General features: G+C 43.3%; 1 protein-coding gene across 1 annotated transcript in view; it reads right to left on the bottom strand.

Annotated features, from left to right (window-relative positions):
* The window catches only part of LOC104154995 (calpain-5-like), a 54,252-nt gene extending 36,868 nt beyond the window's left edge, over window positions 1-17,384 (bottom strand). Inside the window, exon 1 of the mRNA XM_009705991.1 lies at window positions 17,220-17,384. Coding sequence (XP_009704293.1) covers window positions 17,220-17,384 — 165 coding nt within the window. The remainder of the gene's footprint in view (window positions 1-17,219) is intronic.
* Window positions 17,385-23,937: the final 6,553 nt, after the last annotated feature.

Here is a 23,937-nt window from a genome sequence, read left to right as displayed (position 1 = left end):
CAGTCCTGAAGGCCTTTTTAGTTAATAAGGCCAGTTCTGCTCTTTTCCAGGGCGAGTTTTCCACCCAAAATGTTGCAGCCGATGAAATAAGCATCTGCATAAAGCTGTATGTTTCATTATTTCTGGTGAAACAGATAGATAATGGGAGTTAGGGAGTGAATTTTTGAGGATTTTGTGATCCTCTAAAGAGCTAAAGATGCTCTGCATTTAAGGAGTGAAAATAAGAAGTAGGGCTTGGAGCATGTATAGATGTATACGTATACATGTATTATATAAATATACACACATGGATGACTGTACACGAGATGAATTGGCCTCAACATAAGAAAACTGAGATCGAAGTAAGAGAACCGTATGGACACTCATTATCCAGCCCAACAAAGGAGTCCCAGACCCCATACTAACTGCGCGCTCATTAGACTCTGCACTGAAATCCCCCATGGCCCAGCTCCCCTCTCCCTGATCACAGAATGGTTGAGGTTGGAAGAGACCTCTGGAAGTCACCTTGTCCAACCCCTCTGCTCAGGTAGGGTCACCTAGAGCATGCTGCCCAGGACAATGCCAAGATGGCTTTTGAATGTCTCTAAGAACAGAGATTCCATTTCCTGATGCACATGAGTAGGTCAAGATGGCTTCTGACACCTGCAACACTGGCCAAAGTTCAGTGCATAAAGACCAGAAGATAACATCTGCTCTTAACAAAGATAGCGTATTTTCCTGAGAAAGAACATTTTGTTTCCTGCAAACTTGAAAAGATGTAAATTCAAAATGTTTTAGCCTTTATGATTAAGTAAGAAACAATGCCACATACAGGCAGGACAGCAGTTCTAAAAGGTTCTTTCAGCTGTGAAGGATTTTTAAAAGCTTTTTAGCCAGGAAAAGAGAGACCTTTAATTTTTAAGTAGAATTCATCTTGAAGGAAACATACATCTAAATCACAGGGAAACAGCATGAAATTCAAACAAAATATTTTGCAAATCTAAGATATAATGGCTTACAAAACCTCAATTCCAGGACTTTACTCATCCCCAAAACCCTTTTAAATATGGAAAGGAGAAAAGCATAAAGCTCGTAACATACAAAGCATTTTTTTAGATGTGGATGCTTTCCACTCTTGGGGAAGAGTGTTGACAGAACAGTACCTTAATTACCTTTGCAACTGGCATGTTTGGCCTATAATTTTTCCTTCAGAGAAGCCAGACATTTAATTCTTTAGGAAGATTAAATCGATGAACTAACAATTACTGTAAGAAGACTTACGCGAGCCGAGCATGTGATCTTTGGGCTTTTTGTTTTACAGGCTCAAAATAAATTTTACCATGTCATTCTTACTATCATCGCATTGCCTCAGGACAAATAAAAGCTGACTCTCTGAGAAACCAATTTTCATCTAATGACGATTGAACCAACTAAATAAAACCTGACATTTTAAACTTTAAAAAAACATTCAGAACCTTGGAATTGTACTGTTTATGTTCTAGAAGGGACATTGAGGTCGTTTAGTATTTTTTCTTTAGAGGAAACAACCGCAACAACATAAGAAAGCCTCCATCCAGTCTGAAGGAGGGAAATATAAACTGGAAAAACTGCCAAGAGAGAAGATAACAAAATACTGGCATCTGGAGAGCTGTCTGCTTGGCAAGCATGCATGTCATTTACAAATGTTTGCTCATAATTATATCCCTGGAAGACTTCGGTGAATAACACTGTTAAGAAAGATGCCACTTTCAAAACACTGCCTCTCCATCACATTGAAATAAATGCAACCCTCATTGAAGGGTGAGTATATCTAAGGATATCACCACAAAAAAAGGGAACCCATGCCTCACACTGCCCTGGTACCTGCAAGACAAGGGGGAGGAAGGATGCAGCTGTGTATTAGGACATCCACTGAATGCCCAGCTCTTCAGCAAGCTTTCTGGAGGAGGGAGGGCAGGAACGCTGGCAAGGTGCCACTGTGGTTTTTAATTCCTGTCATGACACAGCCAACACAGAAGGGTATGACTAAGAACAAAGAATTTTCTGAAGTGACACCAGAAACAGGATTGAGCCATCAAGTTCATGCCATACAGGGTCCACTCAGTCACCAGACTGTAATGGAGAGGTTAGACATCAGGGATTTGCTGATAGCTGAAGGCTTTACTGTTCCTTGCTCATCTCTTCTTCTGGGTAAGCTCCATAACAAGATTTTCCAGGCAAAATAGAAATAAAATTATGGAATTATTAAAATAAGGGTGAGCAACAGCTCTATTCTGGGAACATTTTGGCAATTCCAGAAGAAACTTCACAACTTCCCCGGATGAAAACATTAAGGATAAAATATTCTGGGAGGAATGGTTTATCCAGTCAGAAAACAAGATGGAAACATGCCAAAAAATGTTTTCACAATGCCTCCCGTACTCAGCCTAGTGTGGGAAAGGCAAGGTGACAGGCCACAGCGAAAATTCCAAGACTTTGAAAGGGGCCGGCGTTTCACACCAAAAACATGTTATTAATATCGAGGTGCACCACCTTATATCACTGATGGGAATGAGAGTGAATTAAACTAAGTTCATAAATTCCTATTGTTTAGAAAAGAATGCTTTCTAAAATAACATCCTTAGGAGAATAAAACAGTATCTGTTTCAGTCCCAAGTCCCAATTCTTAAATTAAACACTTATCTCAAAAAAAGTGAGGACCTCCTCTCCCAAGTTCTAGAGCACTAGGTTCTCCCATGTTTCATTTTTCAAATTGATTAACACCTAGAAGCACCATCAAGGTCTCTTCAAGGCTAAGTATGCTGCCAGAGTTGGGTGTCACCACTCTGCTGCAGAAAGCCAAGCAGAAACAGAAAAAGCTAGAACAAAACAGAATTCCTGGTCCTATTTCTGATGAACATTTTCAAACACAGAAATGGAGCCCATCGGAATGAAATACCATGAAGTTTTTGGGGCTTCTTACTTAGAGCATGGCTGAGGCACAGCACACTGAACTCCCCAGTACACCTCAGCCTTGATTTGAACTGCAGATTCTGGTCTAGGAAAACGGGACATGGACGAGGGTCACACAGCTGTACATACCCCTCTGAGACATGAATTCCGGCCGCTGCCAGCAATAACTGCCGGAATGGATTAAGGGAGTTAAGAGATCCCTTAGTTGTTTGTTTGGCCATGTGAGAGGAGTCCTCGGAGCACCACACACAGCTCTGCTCACTTCCTTACTACAGGAACAAAACAACTGGGAAAGAAAGCGCTTAACAACACATCTGCCACAGCCCTTTGCATTTGATGATTGCTCTGTCCAATAACTTCTCCATGCTTCTTGGATCCATCTTCTAGAAAAGCAGATGGCTGTACTGTCCATCTGGAATATGACTGTTTTCCCATCACTTCTCTTAGCACATGCAAATACTGACTCACCTCAATGAGAAAAAAAAATTTTAAATCCCCCTTATAAAGCTAACACCACTCAAGTTTTATAGCACAGACTCTGGATCTCTCTCTACTTCAAAATGCCAGAGATTTGCCCTGGTGTGACAATGCAAGTCCAAAGCACTGCTTCATCCTTCTTCCCACTGCACCATTCTGCTTCCCAAGTCCCTGTACATACATCCATGTACGTACATCCGTGCCTGCCTGCTCTGGGTGGGGATCTGTGAGCGTGAAGCACTTGCAGATATTAACAGTATTTGGGACCAGACTCAAAACTTCTTAGTGCACAGTGGCTCTGGCACCCGTAGCCCATCATACAGGCTGCATATTTATATTAGAAATTGGATTGGTGTTGTCACAGGTGGAAATGCTATTGCCAAGTGAATCAAGATTTCAGGTTGCTGGGGGTTTATATTGGTGACATTTATAGTTGTATATGAAGTTTATATTGCTTCACCTTGAAAATTCTCTCTCTAGCAAAATGCAATCAAATACAAAATATTTGCTGTTAACAGGATTCTTGCAGGGTCCACAGCAAACTTCCAGAGACAAGCCTGTTAATTATTACTTTGATGATTTGGTGACAGAGATTACTTTAGAATAATAACAGGCCAAATCTACAGACAAAAATCAACACACCTTTTCCAACCCAAACCTCTGACAATAAACTCCAATTAGAGTGCCTGCTGGAAGATGAGGCAGGACTTGCAGCAGAGCCTGTCACAGCCACTGTGAAAGGATCAGTGTCTTGTTGAACATGAACTAGCACAGTGGCCATGGCCTGGGGACTTCAGCTCAGGATGATCTCCCATCCAGGCGACTCCCCTTTTACTGTGATCAACATAATATGCCCTCAAGTGCTTGAGGAAGGATATCTTGTGGCAGCTGTCTCTTCTACTCCGGCAATAAAGGCTCTTCCCTTTGCTCTACAGGAGTTGACTCCGTAAGAGATAAGCTAACAAGAACAGATTAATAAAAATGTTTAAGATTAAACACAGGAGACTAAATTGTATGCTCTTCGATGCCTCCTTTAGAGTCTCCCTCTTTCCCCAGACTGCTTTCACATGTTGTGAACTGTCAACCATATTTTACATGGCTAATGTAACAAAAATGCTCCTGTTTGTTTCTTCCATTTCTGGCCGGCCGGGGAAAAAAACCTCCTCCCAGTTGTGAAACACACAAACACACTCCCACAAAACCCCCACTTTTGCCACTTCTTGGCCAAGTAAAGGCAATGGACTGTACAAAACAGCTGGATGTAGCTCACAACCTTCATCTGCCTGGGTGCTGCTAAAGGGTACCACACCAGCTCTGGTCTTTCCTTCTGCTCTTAACTCACTTTGGCTACCAGCTCCTTCTGCCCAATTTCTGAGGTAGCAGGACACAGCACATCCCAGATACAGAAGAAACAGCATCTTGATGCAAGTCATGAACACCCAATCTGAGCGCTATTATGCCTGGAAAGGATGACAAACATTTTGTCTTTTACCTCCTCTCTCCTCAGAGAAGCACCTCTTTCTCTCAAATTCAAAGCAAATCACCATAAGAAGAGCTAGAAACACACACTCAAATATCCACACTCTGGTACCCTCACCGCATCAAACCTGTTTATTTCACAAGGCAATTATGCTGAGTCATAAAAACAGGTCCTGAAGCACAGAGACTAGAAGAAAAGGGCTGGAAAATCCAGCATGACTCTCCTGAGAATGTCTAGATCATCAGCTACAACACCACAAACAACAGCAGTTCGGATTATTTGCCTGGACAGTTTGCTTCCTTTATGTCTGCAAATAATATGAGCAAAGAAATGTCACACGAGGAGGAAGACAGAAGAGCAGTGGTAGAGCAGACTGGGAGGGAAGGAACACGTGAAGGTGTGTTCACTTGCAAAAGGAGAAGAAGGAGAAGTCATTTTCTTTTCAGAACATGTTCGGTGAAAAAAATCAAGCCATCGCAAAACCTAAAGAGAAAATAATACTGGGAGAAAGAAAGAAACAAAACAAAGCCCACAATGTTTTCAGGGAATTACTTGGCCAGACACCATCAGAACATGCCGTTCCATGTATCTTAGAAGATGAGCAAGGGAAGTCCTTTTATAGATGGAAAATGTTTCCTTGCCTCTAAAAAAAAAAAAAAAAAAAAAAAAAAAAAAAAAAAAATCAAGAAACATTTCATTTTTATTACTGTATTTGGGGGAAAGTTGCAACATCAGGGAAAAAAAAAAAAATTGCTTCAACTGAATATTCCCCCCAAAAGACCCATTCCTCCCCTCTTTTTTTTTTTTAAAAAGTGTTTGCTCCTCAAAAAGACCAATTACTTGGACTATTATTAATTTTAAAATTACTACAAGATCATATTAGATTAGCAGTAATAATGACAGTGATCTTCTATTATGTTCATCTATACGAGAACTTATGTTTCTGGTTGCTAGAGCAAGAACTCCAGTTCCAATGCATTCCAGTTACTTTTCTGATCCCTGTAGATCAGTACATTATACATGTATTTAAGTTATTAGCACTGTTATTTAGGTTATCACTGTTATCATTGACAATATAAGAGGACAGGAAAGTGAATTATAAAGTAATAACTCACTTTTTTCTTTGCTCATGCAAGAAACAGTCTGTATTATTCTACAACATAATTATACAAGCCTTGACATTTTTTATTTAAATAGGTTTTTAAAGAAGATACTAAATACTAAAATAAAATTATATCAAGATCATTTCTTAATCAAATTTTTCTCATTAATCTTCTCTATACTCTCTGTGGCAGTAAATTTGAAGCTGCCAATGTCTGATCACTCACAGAGCCTATTTTTCAAAGTCATCAACTCATCCCAATACTCATAAGCCTCATCTTTAAAGTTAGAGCTAGTTAACATAATTTGAGAAAACTTTATTGTTGTGGGAACAAGAGCAGGTTTGTTTGGCTGTTTTTTTTCTACTATTTTCCAGCAGTAAAGTTTCTGTTGTCCACATTACTCATGGCCATAAATTCCAGATATTCCCACCCCATTATAACCAATATTCCAGACACCAAGGCAATTCCCATGAATGCTCAATTTGCTGATGAAAAGTAAGAGAAGCAACAAAAGGAAGATTTGGTCCATAAGATCCCACGCAACGTTTTAAAGCACTGAGCTATGGTGGCAGAGAGAGACTTGCTTTTCTGCTTGTGCTCACATTTTTTCTTCTTTGAAAAATTTCAACAAGGTCCCTTTTCACTCCATATCAGAACAGAAACCACCATCACAACTGCATATGTTCAGTCTCCAAGCCAACCAACCTAAATGTGATGTGCTCACGTAAGGAAGAACACATACACAGAAGCACATCAACATACCCTTTGCAGCATTTCACCGAGTCTGTCTCGTGTGTACAAAGCACCTGTACATTAGCACACAAATATTTTTCTCATATCCATAAACTGAAATTCTCTTCAGGTACAAATCAGTAGATGAAATGGTTAATATCTAAATCAAATGCTAAAAGCTTGATCTACCTACACCCTTAATATTTCTATAATATTTAGATTTCAGTATCTCCTTCAAAATACAGGCAGATGGTTTAGTATTTACACTTTTTCCAGGAGCGGGAAAGACATCCAATACAGTACTTCCTGATGCTATTTCTCTTACATTTTTAGCACCCCACATTCACCTGGTCATTCACATCACTTAAGTCCCATGAATATAGGGCTTTACTTCCTAGACTTGTCATAAACATTCAGTTGGCTTGAAAACCATTTCTGAAGTGTAACTAGAGACAAGATCAGGACCTTGTAACTGATAGTGAATAAAACCAGTTGCATGAACGAAGTTAGGTGTTCTTGCCTTTGATTAAGTGTTACTGGGCTTTAAGAGCATGGGAAACATTAGTCACAATATACTGAAGACTTGCCAGGGTGTTGCTAACTGCTTTATAATGTTTTGAATTTCAGTGGATTCACATGTACCTCTCATGCACCAAATCACAGTTGACCACTTCTGGCTCAGCACTCCACAGCAAAACCATATGGCAACCACCCCGCTTGAACATTACAACATTACATTTCCCACTGCTAGCAAAAATACTCCAAGTCAACTGATTTCACCAAATAAGACAACAAGAAAGCAGATTCTGAATCCACTTGATCCGGAATTACAGCCATTAGTAAGGATAAGACTTGTCTTGACTTGGATTTGAAAGACCTTGCCCTCCACTTTTGGACACCTCCTTCTAGTAGCCCAATTCCATGGGGTCTTTGTAAACCCTGTTGTTCCTGTCTGTGGATCATCAGGATGCAAGAACAGCAGTATGACTGGAGATACACGGCAAGATGCATGGAAGATTGATAACTTCACTAAATCTACCCTCACTAAACAAATAAAGCTCGAGGCAGATTTTTGAGTCTCTCCAACAAAAATCCAAGGTTCAGGAGCCAAGTGCCAGCACTAATTTTACCCTTAAGGAAACACAGAGCACGATGGAGTCCTGCTTACTCCAGGATCTCAAACGGGTGGCAGTTCATTGTTAATATCAGTAATGTTCACCCATCACCCTACCCCTTCCTCCCCAGCTCAAAATTAAATCTAACAACCTGAAGACAATTCGACTTAATTGCAACCGCATCATCTTCTGCGGGGTGCAACTGCCAATCCCTGCCATGTGAATGCGCAGTTGCTAGGGCAACGGGTGTGAAGAGCTTGCTTTTGTGTTGCCACATGCATCTTTGGGAGCTGTGCCAACATCTGAGCTCCCACAGCTGGGATGGATTTAACTCCTTCCTCCCCAGGAGCAGCCTGCCCTTACTTCTAATGTGGGGGCTACAGCAGCCAGCCCTTGGCAAGCAGCTCCTTCACCTCCTCAGATCGACACCTGCATGAGAATGACAGATGGATGCAGCCAAGCTCAGCGTCATCAAGCACAGAGAATGCTGTGACACTTTATCAGATTAAACGTTCAGCAGTGCTAGACTTCATTTGCAGGAGGTTACGGGGTACACAGTTCATCGTATACACAGCTAATGGGGAAAGAAAAGATCATTTACCATAATTCAAAAATAATTTTCTTCTGGTGGTTTCCCATCTATCTGTTGTTGTCCCCTCACCCACACCCTCCATAGTAACAGAAGGTTGCATTATATCTAGAGGGCTACACGGTCTTCTCTCCACCTCCACAATTTTGACATAGAAAACATGATTAATGTGTACAGAAGCCTTCCCATCAACCTGTCTGATTACCTTCCAGGGCAGACTACTTCCCAGAGTTTAGCTCTTAATTTCTTTCCTATTTCTTTAAGATGAAGGGTTTAAACCTAGGTCAGAGCCCACTTTGCCTATGACCTTTTATACTACTTTTGAGTCTGCAAGGCTTATGCTCTTGTATAAAAATCAAGGTGCACTCCAACCCTTCCCTGTATATATGCACACATTTATGTTTAGCAAAGAAACATCTGACTTAATCTTTTCCATAGCAGAGAACAAGCTGGAGCGCAAGAAGCATAGCTAAATCTGCTTTTAATGGCAAGTAAAACTATTCATAACAATGGCAAATAGCCTCCCTGCTACTGCACACATGTGTAATCACAGCTAATTACTGCATACAAAAGTGCCTGTTAAAATGGTAACTAGTGTAACCTAGGAAGTCCTATAATCCTCTAGAATCCACATACAGCACCGGTAATGGAGTGCAATATCTGAAAGTCACGCACTGAAGGTTACCGTTGGTACCTCAGACTCACTCACTCAGGCTGTGGAGGACAACATCCACGGTATTATGATCTAGGATGTGACAGATGCAAAAGGAAGAAGCAGCCAGTTAAGGTTTATTTCATGTTAGCACAAAGCCAAGTTTTTCATAGTCCTTTTCTCCTACAAACACGTTCCAGAGAAGCACAACTAATAAGCAAGCTGGAAGACACTGGTGGGTGGCTCACACAACCTACAACCTGAAACCACCTTTGTATTCCCATCAATGCCTCCATACGTTTGAGGCACATAAAAGGATTCATGAGCTCCCTCAAAGCTCAGCAGAGGCTCACCACCACACTTTGAAACACATTTCCTCACCTCTCAGATTCAGGCACATTCCATGCGTACCAGTGTCAAGTACAAACACAAATGTCACAGCACACAGGGCTTTGCAACTTTTCTTCATCTGCACTTCAGCAAGAGTCAATAACCACCGACAACAGAGAAACATGGACAATTCTGGGCATAGACAGGAAAATAAAACCCAAAATTTTGGCTATTTCAGGATGTGTCAGCAGCCTTTGCAGAATAAGTCATATTTTCACAGAAGAACAACAATTAGATCTTGCAAAGCTTGAGGAGTGAGGGGTGTGGGGAGGGACCTCTATTCTGATTAAGGAAGAGCACTGGCGTTGCCCCATAGTTTTAACTGGAAAGAAGAGGCTGAAGGGAGCAAAAAGCATGCTCAGATCCAAAAAAGCGATCATTAAATCAAGAGCTACGCTCCAGAAGAGAGCTGGGGTCATGGGGAGGGAATCTGGCAAACCTGAGAAGTGTCATTATTCACAGGGGCTGTTACAATCAAATCAGTTTGTCACGCAGAAGGCAGCAACATAACTACACTGCACTGCTAAGAGTCCAACATCACTTTGTCCTGCCAGTTTATGACATTGCCCTTTAATCTCCACTCTCCTCCAGCTCTGGATTATCCCCAGGCCCCATCCTGGCAGATATCCCAGGGTACAACGAGCTGTCACTCTGCTCCGTGCCCCGAAACTGTTCTTGCAGCGCACTGTCGGGCGACTGCACAAGCCCAGAGGCAGTGCCGGGGTACCTCCCTCTCCGGTGCCTCTCCTGCACGCATTGCTGGACTCTGACACGTAGTCCCAGACATAAGTAGATGACTCTGGTCTTGTTCACAGTCAAACTGGAAAATAGGGTTAGACTGCAGCAATGCAGTCACAGAAGAGACAGAGGAATCAAATGATGAAGCCATGCATTGTCTCTGAGGGACATTTAACCCAGGTGTGCTTACACCTGACAGTCAAGTCTTTTGTGACACTCATTCCACAAAATTTATGAGGACAGAGATACTGTTAAACATTCTGGAGGAGTGTTTACTGTGACCACAAATGTTGTCACTGAGAACATATGTGCAATAAAGAACATTCATGCAAAATATGTAAAGCTAATCCAGACTAAGTGCCCAGGCAGGCATACCCTAGGCCTCCTCTGCCTTCCAAAGGAGGGCAAAAATCTTCTAAGACAGGTTTAGAGGTGGGAGAGGTTTCCAAGGTGCAAATCAGCACTTGCAAATACAAAGATGTTTTAGCTCTTGGGACAACTGATCATTTTCCACCAGTTAAAAGCAAATAAAAGCTGGTGCCACCATCTAGAAACACATGCAGGTGCAGAAGTCGGAGCTCCTGAGTTTTCTGGCACCTCAGTCCCTCACACTGCCCTGGATAAGTGACCAACCTGCTCATCCCACACTCCCCAGTCTGGGAACTGAGGAGACACTTGTTCTGTTTATTCCCATCGCTGTATCATTCCAGAACACAGCACCTTATTTCCTGGTCCTTTTCACTTGCATGGTGATAACCACCCCTGAAAACATTGGAAAAATCGGTGAGAAGAATGGAGACTCGGGCCCATGGCATGGAGTGTTTCTAGGAACACGGGGCAGGCGGTGGGCCACGAGTATGCTATTCTCCGCTTTCAGTCAGGTATTTGAGCTTTAGCACCAGTGAGTTAATGGGGATTTAATCAAACAGAGCAGCAGATCCTCCTGTGGCCTTGGACACGAGGGGTTTCTTGGGAAGCAGTTCAGCAGTACTGTCACAGTGTCTTTCTGTGCTGTCTTACAAAAAAAAAAAAAGAACCAGCTCTGTCTTTCCAGAACATAAGGGTACAATCATAGCCTTTTCATAAAGATGCAGACGAAAGCAAAAACAGGGCTTATAAAACAGAGCATCAAGCAGGGAAACCAGGAAAGCACATGATAAGACTCTCATTCTGTAGGATCAGGCTATTATTTCCCTTTATGAATAACTAAAGAGCATCACTTATCTCTGAAGCAAGATTATCCACTCTTTCTCCACATGGATGCCTGCCCTGGTTGGGGGATCACTGCTATTTGTTTAACGCTGATAAAGATGTCCTTGGGATTTAATATTTTTTGCAAGGTCAATGCTCAGTGAAAAAATTGAGACAAACACAAGGTTTAGTTAAAAATAAGAAAGACAAAATATCCTTTCAGCAGAGCGACTGTCATTGCCGGGTGTTTTCACTAGAGCTGCTTGCTGCTAGAAGCCGATGCTGACCAGGACCACCAGACAGAGGCAGTGCCTGCCCTCAGGAAGGGGTTAACCAGGACAGGTGGCCAAGGACACCCCAGGGCCAGCAGAGATAGCAGGGGGGGAAGAGAGGCTTCTCCAGCCTCTTGGCAGGACACAGCTACCCCCAGCCCCACTTGAGCCTGGCAGAGGGGATGGAAACTCCAGGGAAATCAGAGGAAGAGAGCAGGATGGGCTTTGATGCTAATATTGATGGGCAGAAAAAACTGTCCATCAATGGGGGGGATTCTTTCTTCCTCTTTCTAACAAACCCACAGAAAATTTCAGGTGTTTTGTATCTGAAATTATTGCTTTTGATCTAAAGGGTGGGAGGCTAGTTCTAAAAAGGAGAGTCCCTCAGTTCTGCATTAGGTTCTAAAAGCGCTTCTTGAAAACGGCTGTGCAAAATCAGTCATTTATAAATCCTTGCTCACAGACTGAGCCCTTCTGTCTGAGGACAGTTCTGATCAGTCCCCGCATGACTTCCCCCACAACAGGCAGAGGCACTGTCCCTCTGCTGTGGTGTGGAGCAAATAGAAGAGGGAAGGACGTACCTCCATCCTTATCCTATGCAAGGGGGTCAAGTGCTGCAATGGGAAGATGGGGATATGCTGACCCCACTCTCCCTCAGCGACAGCCTGGAACAGCACAGAAGCAGAGGTAACACCTCCCTGTGTGGTGTCGGGGGCGAAGGAGGGAATAAACTGTACCTTAAAAAGACATGTTACAGTGAGGAGCCTTCCTGCACACTGAAGGGCTCTGGAAGATGCTGCACCTTTGAAATGGTCATGCTCAGCTCAGTTGTTATTTTACAGGTGGGCAGAGGAACTGAGATATTAGCAGAGCCCAATGTTCTGGAACACCAGCAAAGGATTCATGTTGTTGGCATCAACATCTGAGTTCACTCTCTGAACTTCTGGTCCGCAGAGACCAGGCACTTGTGGCGCATGATTCATCTCAGCCTGAAGCCAACATCTCAGGTATGTCAGTTGAATCACAGCCTAAATACATCAGTTCCTCTCCACTGCTTGTAACGGGAGCTGGTGGTGACTGCCTCACGTCAGAGATCCGTTACGAGCATCTAACCTTTGGGCAAGGTGAGTCCTGCCTGGAGTGCCCAAAAACTGCCTTGGGCTGAGCAACCAAAGGGCTGGCGGAGACCAGCCCTCCCCTCCCCTGGGGCTACAGCAGGGGAAGGGGCTGAGAAACTGACTGCATAGCCGGCAGCCTGACACCCGTGTCATCTGTTCAATGATTCTGTCAGAAAATGTCATTCTGACAAAGATGATTTTTTTCTATGAAATCAATTTTAACATTTTGAGATTTTTTTTTTTTCCCCAGAAGTGAAAAAACAATTTGGCATTTTGATACTATTTTTACTTTTCATAACCCATCACTGGTGTGGAGAGTATCACAAAAGAAGGTGATATAGAAACAAAGTAAAATAAGGTCCAAGCTCATTTTTAGGCAAATCTTCTGGTACATTCAGACTTTTCTTTTTCCCACTTAGAATAAAATACAGAATTTCAGAGCACTACAACTTGCCAATTCCATGTTTCAGCCAGCTCTATCAGATATCCCAGGTGGGGCCAGACCTTTTGAGTTCATTTACTACCCAGCAGTGAAATGCAGCGTTATCAGCAAACACGCACCTAAGCTCCTCAGTACAATCAGCACCCGCTAGCCCAGCCTGCCAACGGCATTCCGCACTGCGCCCAAAGAAACCAAAACCCAGCACTGCACATAAGCAGTGCACACAACTCTTACTTGTTCGATGGTCTTTCCGTAACAACATTTCTCCTTGGAAAGTCACGCCATCCTAGGGAGACTGCACGGTAATTACACAGCGCCTTTTGTGTTCACCAGTTTCTTAATACTGGGGTGCCACAGAAGTAACACTACCCTGTCTTTGTTCTCTTCCCCAAAGAGACTTTAGAAGTACAAAACAAGTAATTAATGTCAGATTGTTAATGACCTATCACAGTGAGTCTGACTGGAATGAGCAAACAGAACATATTTAACATTGCAGGTGCAGATCCAAGGAAAAAAAACAGAGTGGGAGAAACCCTTTACCCCTCTCCTCCTCTTTTCTCTCTCTCTCACTTATACTCCTTTTTCCATTAGAGCAGAATAAAATCCTTTTGACTATACAGATACTCTTCCTAAGCATTTGTTCTCTCTGGCCACCACCAACCATTTAGGGTAACTGAAAAAAGCACGAGCATATCTGTGAGCTGAAACCAAAATACCAGCTTTCACCTCTCCACAGAAAAGCTTTAGATTCACAGATCCCAAATGCACTTGTTTGGACACCAGCATCAGCGACAGCAACTGCAGCAGCATCCCCCAGCTCTGTGTGTGCTGGGCAGCATTCCCCAGCTGCTCAGACAGCTACACAGGCTTTCCAAAGCAAAAAGCTGCTTGCTCGTACTAGTATACAAGTAGCAGCATCTGGACAGGCTATCCACTGCCTATGTAGATGGTAGGAGGATAGGAAAGAGGGAATCACCTTTTAGTCCCTTCACATTCAAGATGCTGTACAGTCATCTGGGGCTGGCTGGGGGATACACAGCTGTAGTTTCTGGGAGAGTTGGTGAGGCAAGAGGACTAAGTGGCCTGCTCGGAATCTGTCTCAGGAGATGACAGTTCTGGTCTTTGTCTTATGCTCATATTGCAAGGCCATTTCCCTCTTAAAAAAAGGAAACACTCTGGAAAGCTCATCACTCCAAAAGGACAATTAAGCATTCAGCCAGTTAACTTAGAGTACAATATAGTTCCATATGGAAGAGAGGAGATGACCCATGAAGAAACATTGGGAAGTAGATCGTCACCTCTGCTCTGCTCCACAGAGACAGGCCCCTCTCCCTCAAGACTAACAGGCTCACCATGAGAACAAAGGCAGCTTCCATACCTCCTAGGCATCAACTCCTTCTACCACCCAAGAAGGGCAAGACTGGGATACTCTAGCTATTCTCCACAAACCTGTAGGAGTAGCCCCACACGGGCCCTAAGAGCTGCTCTACCTTGGAGCAAGAAAGGGGAGCAAGGAAAACACAGCTTTAGAATAGCACACAGAATCACAGAAGGATTGAGGTTGAAAGGCACCTTTGGAGGTCATCTAGTCCAATGTCCCTACATCATCATCCAGATTATTAATGAAGATGTTGAACATGATTGGACTCAGTATTGACCCCTGGGGTACAATGCTAGTTACTGGCCTTCAACTAGACTTCGTACCACTGATCACCACCTTGAATGAACACACACACACACACACAAGAATGGCCTAAAATGGCATCCTTATCTAGAGTCTAGCTCTTGCTTCACATCTCTTAGGAAGCACAAAGCTTTCCCTGACCTCGCTGTGACTGACTGCATGGTATTTCCCCTTCTAGAAGGGAATGAAAGACTCCAATAAACAGGAAAGCACTACAGAAATAAAAATAAACCCAAAGACTTTGGAATGCCTACATTTTTTTTCCCCAAATTCATTCTTTTCTTTCTTCAGTCTCATGTCTTACTTGGAAAACTAAAATGAGAAGCAGGAAAGCAACCCTTGCTCTGCTCACTAAAATTTCACTATGAAGCTGCTGTGAGAAATGAACACTACCAGGAAAAAAAAGAAGAAAGAAAAAACCCAAAAGTCTCATGTCATCTTGGCAAATACAGAGCAACCTTGCTCAGACTCATCTGCTGTCCTCCGTCACAGAGGGCAGGGAACAGTACCAGCTGCATATGAAGTAGATCACGTTGCCATTGGCATCACATTTTCTAAGAAAAGACACCCAAGTTTGTGCTTCCAGAAGATTAACCCTAATTCCAAAAGTGGACATGGGTGAAATAAAGGACAAATTCACCACACTTAAGGGTAAAACCACTGTGCATCTGGCTAGAGGCTTCCACTGTCTCTTCATTACACTTGTCAGAGTGTGAGGACAGATTACACTCTCTAATGGAAAGCCACATTGTCAAAGTTGGGAATGATTTTGTGTTCTTCTGAATTATTTGCTTATGGCTGTGAACTACTTTATAAATACAAGGTATGTGAAGGATAAAACCTCAGAGTAAGCCACTTAACAGATCCCATATAAGCAATAGTAACAATTTGAAAGGTCTAGTACATCAGTTACAATTAGAAGCAAATGGTGCATTTGTTTTCCTGTTAAGATGCTAGTAAGAGTGGCAAATAGACATAAGCATTATTAGTTGTGTACAGACAATAGCTGTTCATTTCAAATACGAAATCACTGGTGTGTAATAAAGGTTTTATAGAAGTCAAAGGCAAAATCTACAGTAACTTCAGCATAGCCATGCAGAGACCAGAGATGGTATCAGTTAATAAAGGAAAACTCTCCATTCCCTCTGGGTAAAACTTGCTGCCAAGATTTCACCAGAGCCTCTCTGAAACACTGCCAAGGAAGAGGGTGTCAAGTTCCCCAGAGAAGAAAGGTTTGCTTAGACACCTCTTGGGAACTCACCTTCTCTCCTCTGCATCAGCTACACATCTGTGTACTTGAGTATTCCCTGGGAGGAGCTTGTGATCGTCCTGCCTTATATTGCAGAAGTCATTCAAAGCCCTTAAGACCTGTATGTAGCTGGGCTCTGTGGCTCCAGTATAGTTAATACAAAAGGTAACCTGGCAGCCAACTACACACATGGTTTCCTCTTTATTTTTGGCACTATGTAGAGAGCAAATCATTGCTACCGTGAGATTTCCTTTCCCCATACCTTTTAATAAGGCACAAGTTACTCTGAAAACATGCAGAGAACTATAATAATGAGCAACAATCCAACATTACTATTTGGGTCATTTCCAGTATTCCAGGCAGGAACATGCTATCTGTTCAGTTAATAAAACCTAGTGTTTTTTACAAGGGTTAGATACAACTTTAAAAAAAAAAACCAAACCAACACACGAGAAACAAAACAACAACAAAAAAACCAAAAACCAAACAAAAGAGACAACCTGGGGGAAGGCACTAGATTTGATATGTAAAGCTCAGCTTTTGTATTGCAATTACTGTACATACACAAGTGACAGGTATTGAAAAGAAACTTGAATTAAGAATCTCAACACCTTGCTGAAGTACTTCCATCAACATAGCAACCTAGATAGGTACGTATCCACAGATTGACCCAGGAAATGAAGAATTTATTCACAGAAAGTATTCCTGGATTGACCGATCTGTTACTGGTATTCTTAATTAAATAAAGAGGGCCGATTTAAACATTGCTATGGCTGGAGTCACCTCACACTGCTGCTTGTTATTAGAGAGCCATCAACAGTAAAAACCATGATTATGCTCCACAGAACTCTTCCTTTTTGTCTTTTTACATTAAGGCATGACTTCCATTTCGGACAGCACTGTGACACAGAGGGGCTGCTGTCTGAATCACACAGTGACAGAAAACGGATGGAAAAAGGGAGGGAGAATATATTCACAAAACTATTTTAGCACGGAGAAGACAGCAGGAGTGGAACAATACAAACAGCAGCTCCTCACAAGGAGAGCACCAACTACCTTTGGGCGCTTCCATTCAACTTTCCTTGGTGGTGCTGTTTGATAGAAAAGGGACTCATCCGAGGCTGGAAACTCGGGATCTTCGAAGAGCCGTCTCTGCTGGATACACTGCCCTTTTAGCTCGTGGTAATTCTGATCTCTGAAGAGTTGCACTAATGAAGACATATCTTTCTACCTAGATAAGACAAATATTGGCTTATGCAAATTATGAAGGTTCTTTAAAGTCCATAAATGATACCACTCATTGATCTTTAACAACAGAGCATATAACTTGTTCTAGACAAGACTAATTACCGATTTCTGTTTAAAAAAAACAGATTATAAATTAGAGTATGTTAAATAGTAGACTAGAAAACCATAAAACCCAAGAAGATCTTACACATTAGGATGGTATTTTTGGCTGAACAGAACTCTTATCAGGAAAGACATTAGAGAGCCCAGACCTAAGGCACAAAACCAGCATTTTGCTTTGTCTGATTGATTGGAAAGGTAACAAAGTGGGGCTTGGCTGTCAGTCTGTACCACGTGTGAAGGGCTGGAACATCTTTCTGCCCTACATTCTTCTTCTGGCCACTAAAGGTCTAATTATCTACTCCAACTCTTATGCCTAAAGAAAACCAAAACCAGATTTCCACAGTTCTCCATCTTAATTTAACTGACAATACTTTGGCTGGTATTATTGATTTTGAACTTTATATTATATTTCAAGGAGCTGAATTCCCAGAAGCAGCAAATAGTTGCAAGTAATTTATGAGAATTAAAAAAACCCAAACAAACGAGCAACAAAACTCACAAGAACAACAACAACCCCCCTAAACAACTTGCTCTCAGGCCTTAGTTCCCAGAATCATGACTATCTAAACTGGCAAGTTTACAGTCACAGCCACAGAGCTCAAATAAATTGCTTAAAAATGTTTTACAAACAAAAGTCAACTACAGAAATAATTCAGGATAGTTTGAAGTCTGGGGGATGTGAGGGATGCTACGTCTATTTCAAGAGAGGGAGTGGGGAGAATATCTGAACTTACTCTGTTTGGAAGGCTCCTGTGTGTCAATTCCTCTGCTCTTCCTTCCCCTCACGGATTAGAGATGTAACTCCCCCCTCCTTCAGTTACCTACAGCAATAAAGACAAATTATGTCAGATCATAAGAATTAAACAACATGCATGCAATGGAGCGTGGCATCAGATTGTCCTAGCAGCCTACTTGCTGTGTCCTGTTGCAGTGATCTCGGCTCATGCTCCTTAATGAATCGGATAAGATTCCACAAATTCGCAGAAAACTAAACGAAGCTAGGCACAAGCCTTTCCAGACGTGCAAGTGAGCACAATGGGAGAAATACAGAAGAGTAATGAGGAACACTTGGAAGTGTCAAATTTATTATGGTCTTTGTTCTTGTGAGTGAAAGCTATTGTGGCCAGAATAGTCTAGGGATGGTTTTAACATCCTCCCTCTCTCTCTTTCTCTCTCCTCTTCCCCACCCCAAAATAAATTAGATTGTCTTTCAAGTACGAGAAATGCTACTCTAATACTTTCACTCATGGGAATGAGGAGAGTATTCAGGACTGTTCATCTTCATTGTTGCCATTCTTGCACCCATTCCAAAGCCTCCTAACGACACTCTGCCCGTTAGTGTAAGCATCACCTGATTTCTACCAGCAGAATCTTAGATGGCAAAGCGATAGGACAAAGAAACAGTTTACTCTTGATATTTTGACCAGCCAAATCTTCAAATGCCAGCTCATTCTCCATCCTTTCTCAGGGCAAAAATCCAGCAATAAACTTTGTATATATCAGAACTGTAAACGACTTTGAGTCAAATCGTGGTGCTGCTGGAATAAATGGAAAAATTCCTATGCCTTCAGCCAGGCCAAGGCTCCCTCTTCCAGAACTTGGCCAGGGGTCCCCTAGTGACTGTGTGATCCAGCTTCAATAAAACAAAACTACACTTAAGTGAACTCTTCAAAACCAAAATGGCTCACTGATACTATACCATTTTTAGCAATTTTCTTTTTCTTAAGGGCTATTTGCTTGTTAATTATCTCCCTCCAAAAAAAGTCGCAAGGCATCTCACTTGACAGATGGCCTCCCCAGACAAGGAAAATAGACTTGCTTACCCCCACAAATCAGTTCTTCAAATTCAACTGCAGAACAACTTGTCAATTATACAAAGGTAGCTCAGGGACAAAAAAAGAAAAATTAAACAGTTTGGCTAACTTGGGTGGGAAATAGATTATTTCATAATAACTGGCATTCTTGCTTATTAAAAATTCTCCATGAGCTAACTAACATTCTAAACCAAGCCTATTTGCAAGATAGGCTTGTTTTTAAAATAGCCCCTGGGTGATAAGGTTTTCAACTGTCACTGCCTAATTCATAGAGATAGGTCTTTAATGACCTCATTCCCCCACCCTTTCTCCCCTTCTATCTGCTGGACTGGAACGTGAGTCCTTCCAGGATTAACACCCCATCACACAGCAGCACAGACCATGCTCATAAAGCACAGCACATGACATCAAGCTGCTGCCTGCCTCACCCTGGGCTCCACGGGGCAGTGCTCACCAAGGGGAACCCTAAGAAGCAGAAGGCTTCTCCTGCCAGGCTGTCACCCTGTCCCTCTCCAGGCTCCCTGTGCCATCCTGAGCCAACGACCGAGTGCGTGTCTTAGAAAGGGACTCGGGCTCCCATGGCTGCCCAGCCTGGCTGCTGGCCATCGCCCAGGAGACACTGAGCTCTGGAGCTGAACTCAAGTCCCATCACCATCTGGTGAACTAGCAGGAACCCACCTTCACAGGAACCCAAACCCACCCTTTTGAAACACAACAGAAGTCTCTTTTCTTATGGGGAAGGCCACAGTAATCTTTTCCAGCCTCTGAGCTGAGCTCCCCAGCACTTCACCTCTCCGGGCAGCACAACAGCTCCACAGCTGACCCCAAGGTTTCTACAGCACCATGGCAATCCCCCTTAATATCAGCAGGAGTACAGGAGGTCCCACATCTCTCAGCTTTACAGTCTTTCTCTGATCCTCTCTTTTTCCAGCGAGATCCCTGTTTTGATCAGAAAAAGGATTTCAGCAGACTAGTGAAGACAACCAGCACAGGTCCCCTTTTCAATCAGGCTCTACGCACGGAGTCCCCTCCTCAGCCTGACAACCGAAGCATTTTGGTTTTACTTACAGTTAATACTCAGAGATTCTTCCTCCCCTCGGGCCAGCAAGAGCACGGCTAAATCACATTCAACACAGTGGGAAATACCAGCTCCTGGTGTTACTAACCACCTTAAATTAAAGGGACATTCACTTGAAATCCAGCTCTTCACAAGAGCATTAAGATGAGCTTCAAGTATTATTTCCACTACCCCATAATATCTCTTTACACTCACATTTTCCTATCTTAAACTTTCTCTTCCCCAGCTGCTACATAGGAGATCCACAACAAACAAGACTGACTAACTGTCCAGACAGGCGTGTGAGGGAAAATTACACCCTCACTACCATTAAATTCATGCAATAAACACACAAAAACTAACAGAAGAACTCATCTCTTCTCAGCCCGTTTTTGTCACTGTGTAACCAAGCGACACACAGGGTAAAAAGTCAGAGAGAGAAGTTACTGCAGTCGTTAAGCCAACTGCACCCCTCAGCAGCGAGCCAGCTTGCGTGCAAAAGCATCCCTCCCACTCCCGTCCCTGCCGGAGGGGTGCAGGGACGGCACAGAGCTGGGTTTGCCTTAAAAATAAAACCCAGCGCTTTCAGTCCCAGAGACGAACACTGCCAAACAGCTGCAGCGAACCCTCTGCTCTAGACGAAACTCCTCTTCAAGGAACAGGCTTGGCGCATTGTGACACATAAATTTCACCACGCACCCCACTTTTCTGTTCCAGTTGCAAGACTCAAAGGAATTTCCGTGCATAGCACTAGGACTAAAAGGGCAAAGTGCATTTCTAGCCAGTATTTAAGGCCACAGCCGAACACAGCTTTGAACATGAAGCTGCTTCTTCCAGCAAGTGGATCCAGAGATGAAACTGCCCAAGCTCAGGCAAACCTCAGCCTCAGGGAAGATGATGGAGGGATGCTGGAAAGGATACACCGAGTGTATGTCGTGCTTTGGGGTAGCATCCCAGTTTTCAGATTATTATCCACTTGCAGGTACCAAGCTTGCTTTTGTTTCATGCAAACACTAGCCTTACCAATAATAATAACCACCAACACCTGGTTCTTGAATTTCTCTTTTGTAACTGCAGTTGTGCGTCTGTCTTGACAACGCACAAAAACCTGCCAGCTCTAAACTCTGTTCTTTCAATGCTGACTGATCACCAATCCTCGCAGCCACTGTTTGGACTGTGACAGCAAAACAGGGACTCACGTTTTAACTGCTTGGAAACATGGTTTGGTGTTTTCCCAAACACCTCTTTCTCCAAACTCATAGCTTGCTTCAGAGCAGTCAAGTCAGTGAGTGCTTCCAAAAAAGCAGCCCTGCAGCCAAAACCTTTAAATTACTCTGAACTGGTTCTCTGTAAAACTGATTAAAGGCACTTCCAGGGCTCCAGCTGGAAAAGGTTACTGCCTTCTTTTCCTGTGCAGAATGATCACAGGTCCTTACAAAGCAATGACTTTGCAAATTTGTATTAAGCAAGCAGGGGAATTTAAAGCAGTTGAAAAGCTTCCACTTCATATACACTGCGGTTTCGTGATCTTGGCTGTTCCACTGCTACGGATGCATCAGAAGCATCCCTGCCCATAACACAGGGAGTCGCTACTGGAGAAATTTACTCATTCAAATTCTTTAAACAGCTGAACACACTAACTGCGCTGGGAGTCTTTATGCTGGATTGGGTATCCTCTCTTCTTCTGCACAAGCCAATAAAAAGTATAAAGTCAGCGTTAAATCTGTATTGCGTAGATATGCAATTGCATTAGTAAAAGCATATTCAATTTGGATCAAATTTGCTGCACAGGACAATTTAATAGCATCCGGTCCAGTATTAATGACTGTGGTCCCAGGGCTCCTCAGGTTTTTTCAATGGCAATGCTCTCCCGCTGGGATGAAATACTAAGTTTTATTGCGTGCTCTGGGGATACCATGACTGTGCAGCATCAGCCTTCTTTTATCCAGCTTTTGGATTTTTCAACAAAATAAGGTGAATTTGACTACTTTATAGCCTCTGTAACTCAGTAGTTTAATAGGCGTATAAAGGTTTCTCTGTCTAGCTCAGCTCAAGAATTGGCCAAGGGAAGGAGACACAAGCATTTGTCTTCTCATAGAAACGGGAAGGTGCCAACATTGTTCTGCTGTGAAGTTCTGCCATACTTAGCGTTAAAACTGAGAGAGGAAAACTCACATATTTTCATCTAAGAGTACCTGCCCATATCCTACCACTTCTGAGCAGAAATGCAGGGGAGACTAACTGAGCACCAGGAACAGGACTGGCCACAACCTGTTTGCTTTCATGGACGGCACTAAGGACTGGCAGGACTACAAGGACCACAAACCCAATCCTTACTACAATAAAATTAATCACAACACTTGTACTGCAACATCATGATGCTTAACCAGGCTTTTCTTTCAGGCGTCACTGGGACAGAGAGACTTTCTATAGCACTTTAGGTGGGAGCCAGAATGCAGTTTGTGCTGCAAAGCCTGTATCCAAGCAAGACGGCTCAGGAGGGTGGGTACCGGCTCAGGACCAAGCCTGCTCTCCTCATAAGCCTGGGAGCTGAGCAGGAGCTCTGCCAGGAACCCTGTCCTTGATTTTCACAGTTTGTTCTCTCTCCCACCTCTCTCCTAGTCAGTTCCTGGTGAAATAAAATGCAAGCCCATTCTGACCCTGCAGGAAGGGAGTGCTGGAGTCAGGGTCATGCCCTGCGAACGCTCTGCAGCCCTTCGGGGTGGGAGGTGCCGGCTAACGGTGCGCTGCAGCCCCCCGTCCCATGGTGTGAAGCACGGCTGCTCCAGCGTTCAGGGGCATGGACTGACGGTGCTGGGGTTGGACAGGTGGAGCAAACAGCAGCTGAGAAAAAGCTGCACTTATAGGTGATTATGCCCAAGGGGGAAGGACTCCATCTGGCACCAGAAGAAGGAGGTCAAATTTGTAGGGTTGATGGTTGGGGGTGTGTGTGATCTTTTCAGCTTGAAAACTGAGCGAAATCAACAGACAGGTGTGCGTGGGATTACTCGGTGGTACAATGCTCATTTCATGGTCAAGACCACTCAAAGTCCTGGCAGAACACACTCAGAAAGGGTAAATTCTGACTTTAGTCCCTCTCTCCACTCGTTGCCTTTTCTGTGAGAGATTACCCCAGTGCAGTTGCCTGTGAAACAGCTTTAAACCATTTTCTCTCTCCCCTTGGGCAAAGGCAAAGATTTAAAAAAGAATGGAGTCAGCAGCAGAGCAGACTTTTGCCTCCACCTGGTCGGTTTCCAGGTGAAACCTTCAACGGCTAAAATGCTTAAAGATCATCTCAAGCAGAGAAAAAAAACCCCAAGGCTCCTTTCCTTCAATTCAACTAAACGCTGTAAGGACCAGGCTACCAGTGACTGAGCTCAGCCAGGCTCCCAGCTCTCCTTCTCCGTGCCGTGCACACCTGGAGCAGGAAGGGCCCCAGCTGGGTGCCAAGGTCGGTCCTCTGCTCACACCGAACAGAGAATTACTTCTCGGCAAGTGCTCTCAGGCAGAGGCTACCACTGTCAAAAAGCAGCACATGCTGCCCTGCTGCCTT

This window comes from Cariama cristata, unplaced genomic scaffold (assembly GCF_000690535.1).
Source record: "Cariama cristata isolate BGI_N322 unplaced genomic scaffold, ASM69053v1 scaffold10860, whole genome shotgun sequence".
Taxonomy (NCBI): Eukaryota; Metazoa; Chordata; class Aves; order Cariamiformes; family Cariamidae; genus Cariama; species Cariama cristata.
This window is presented reverse-complemented; position numbering and strand designations above follow the sequence as displayed.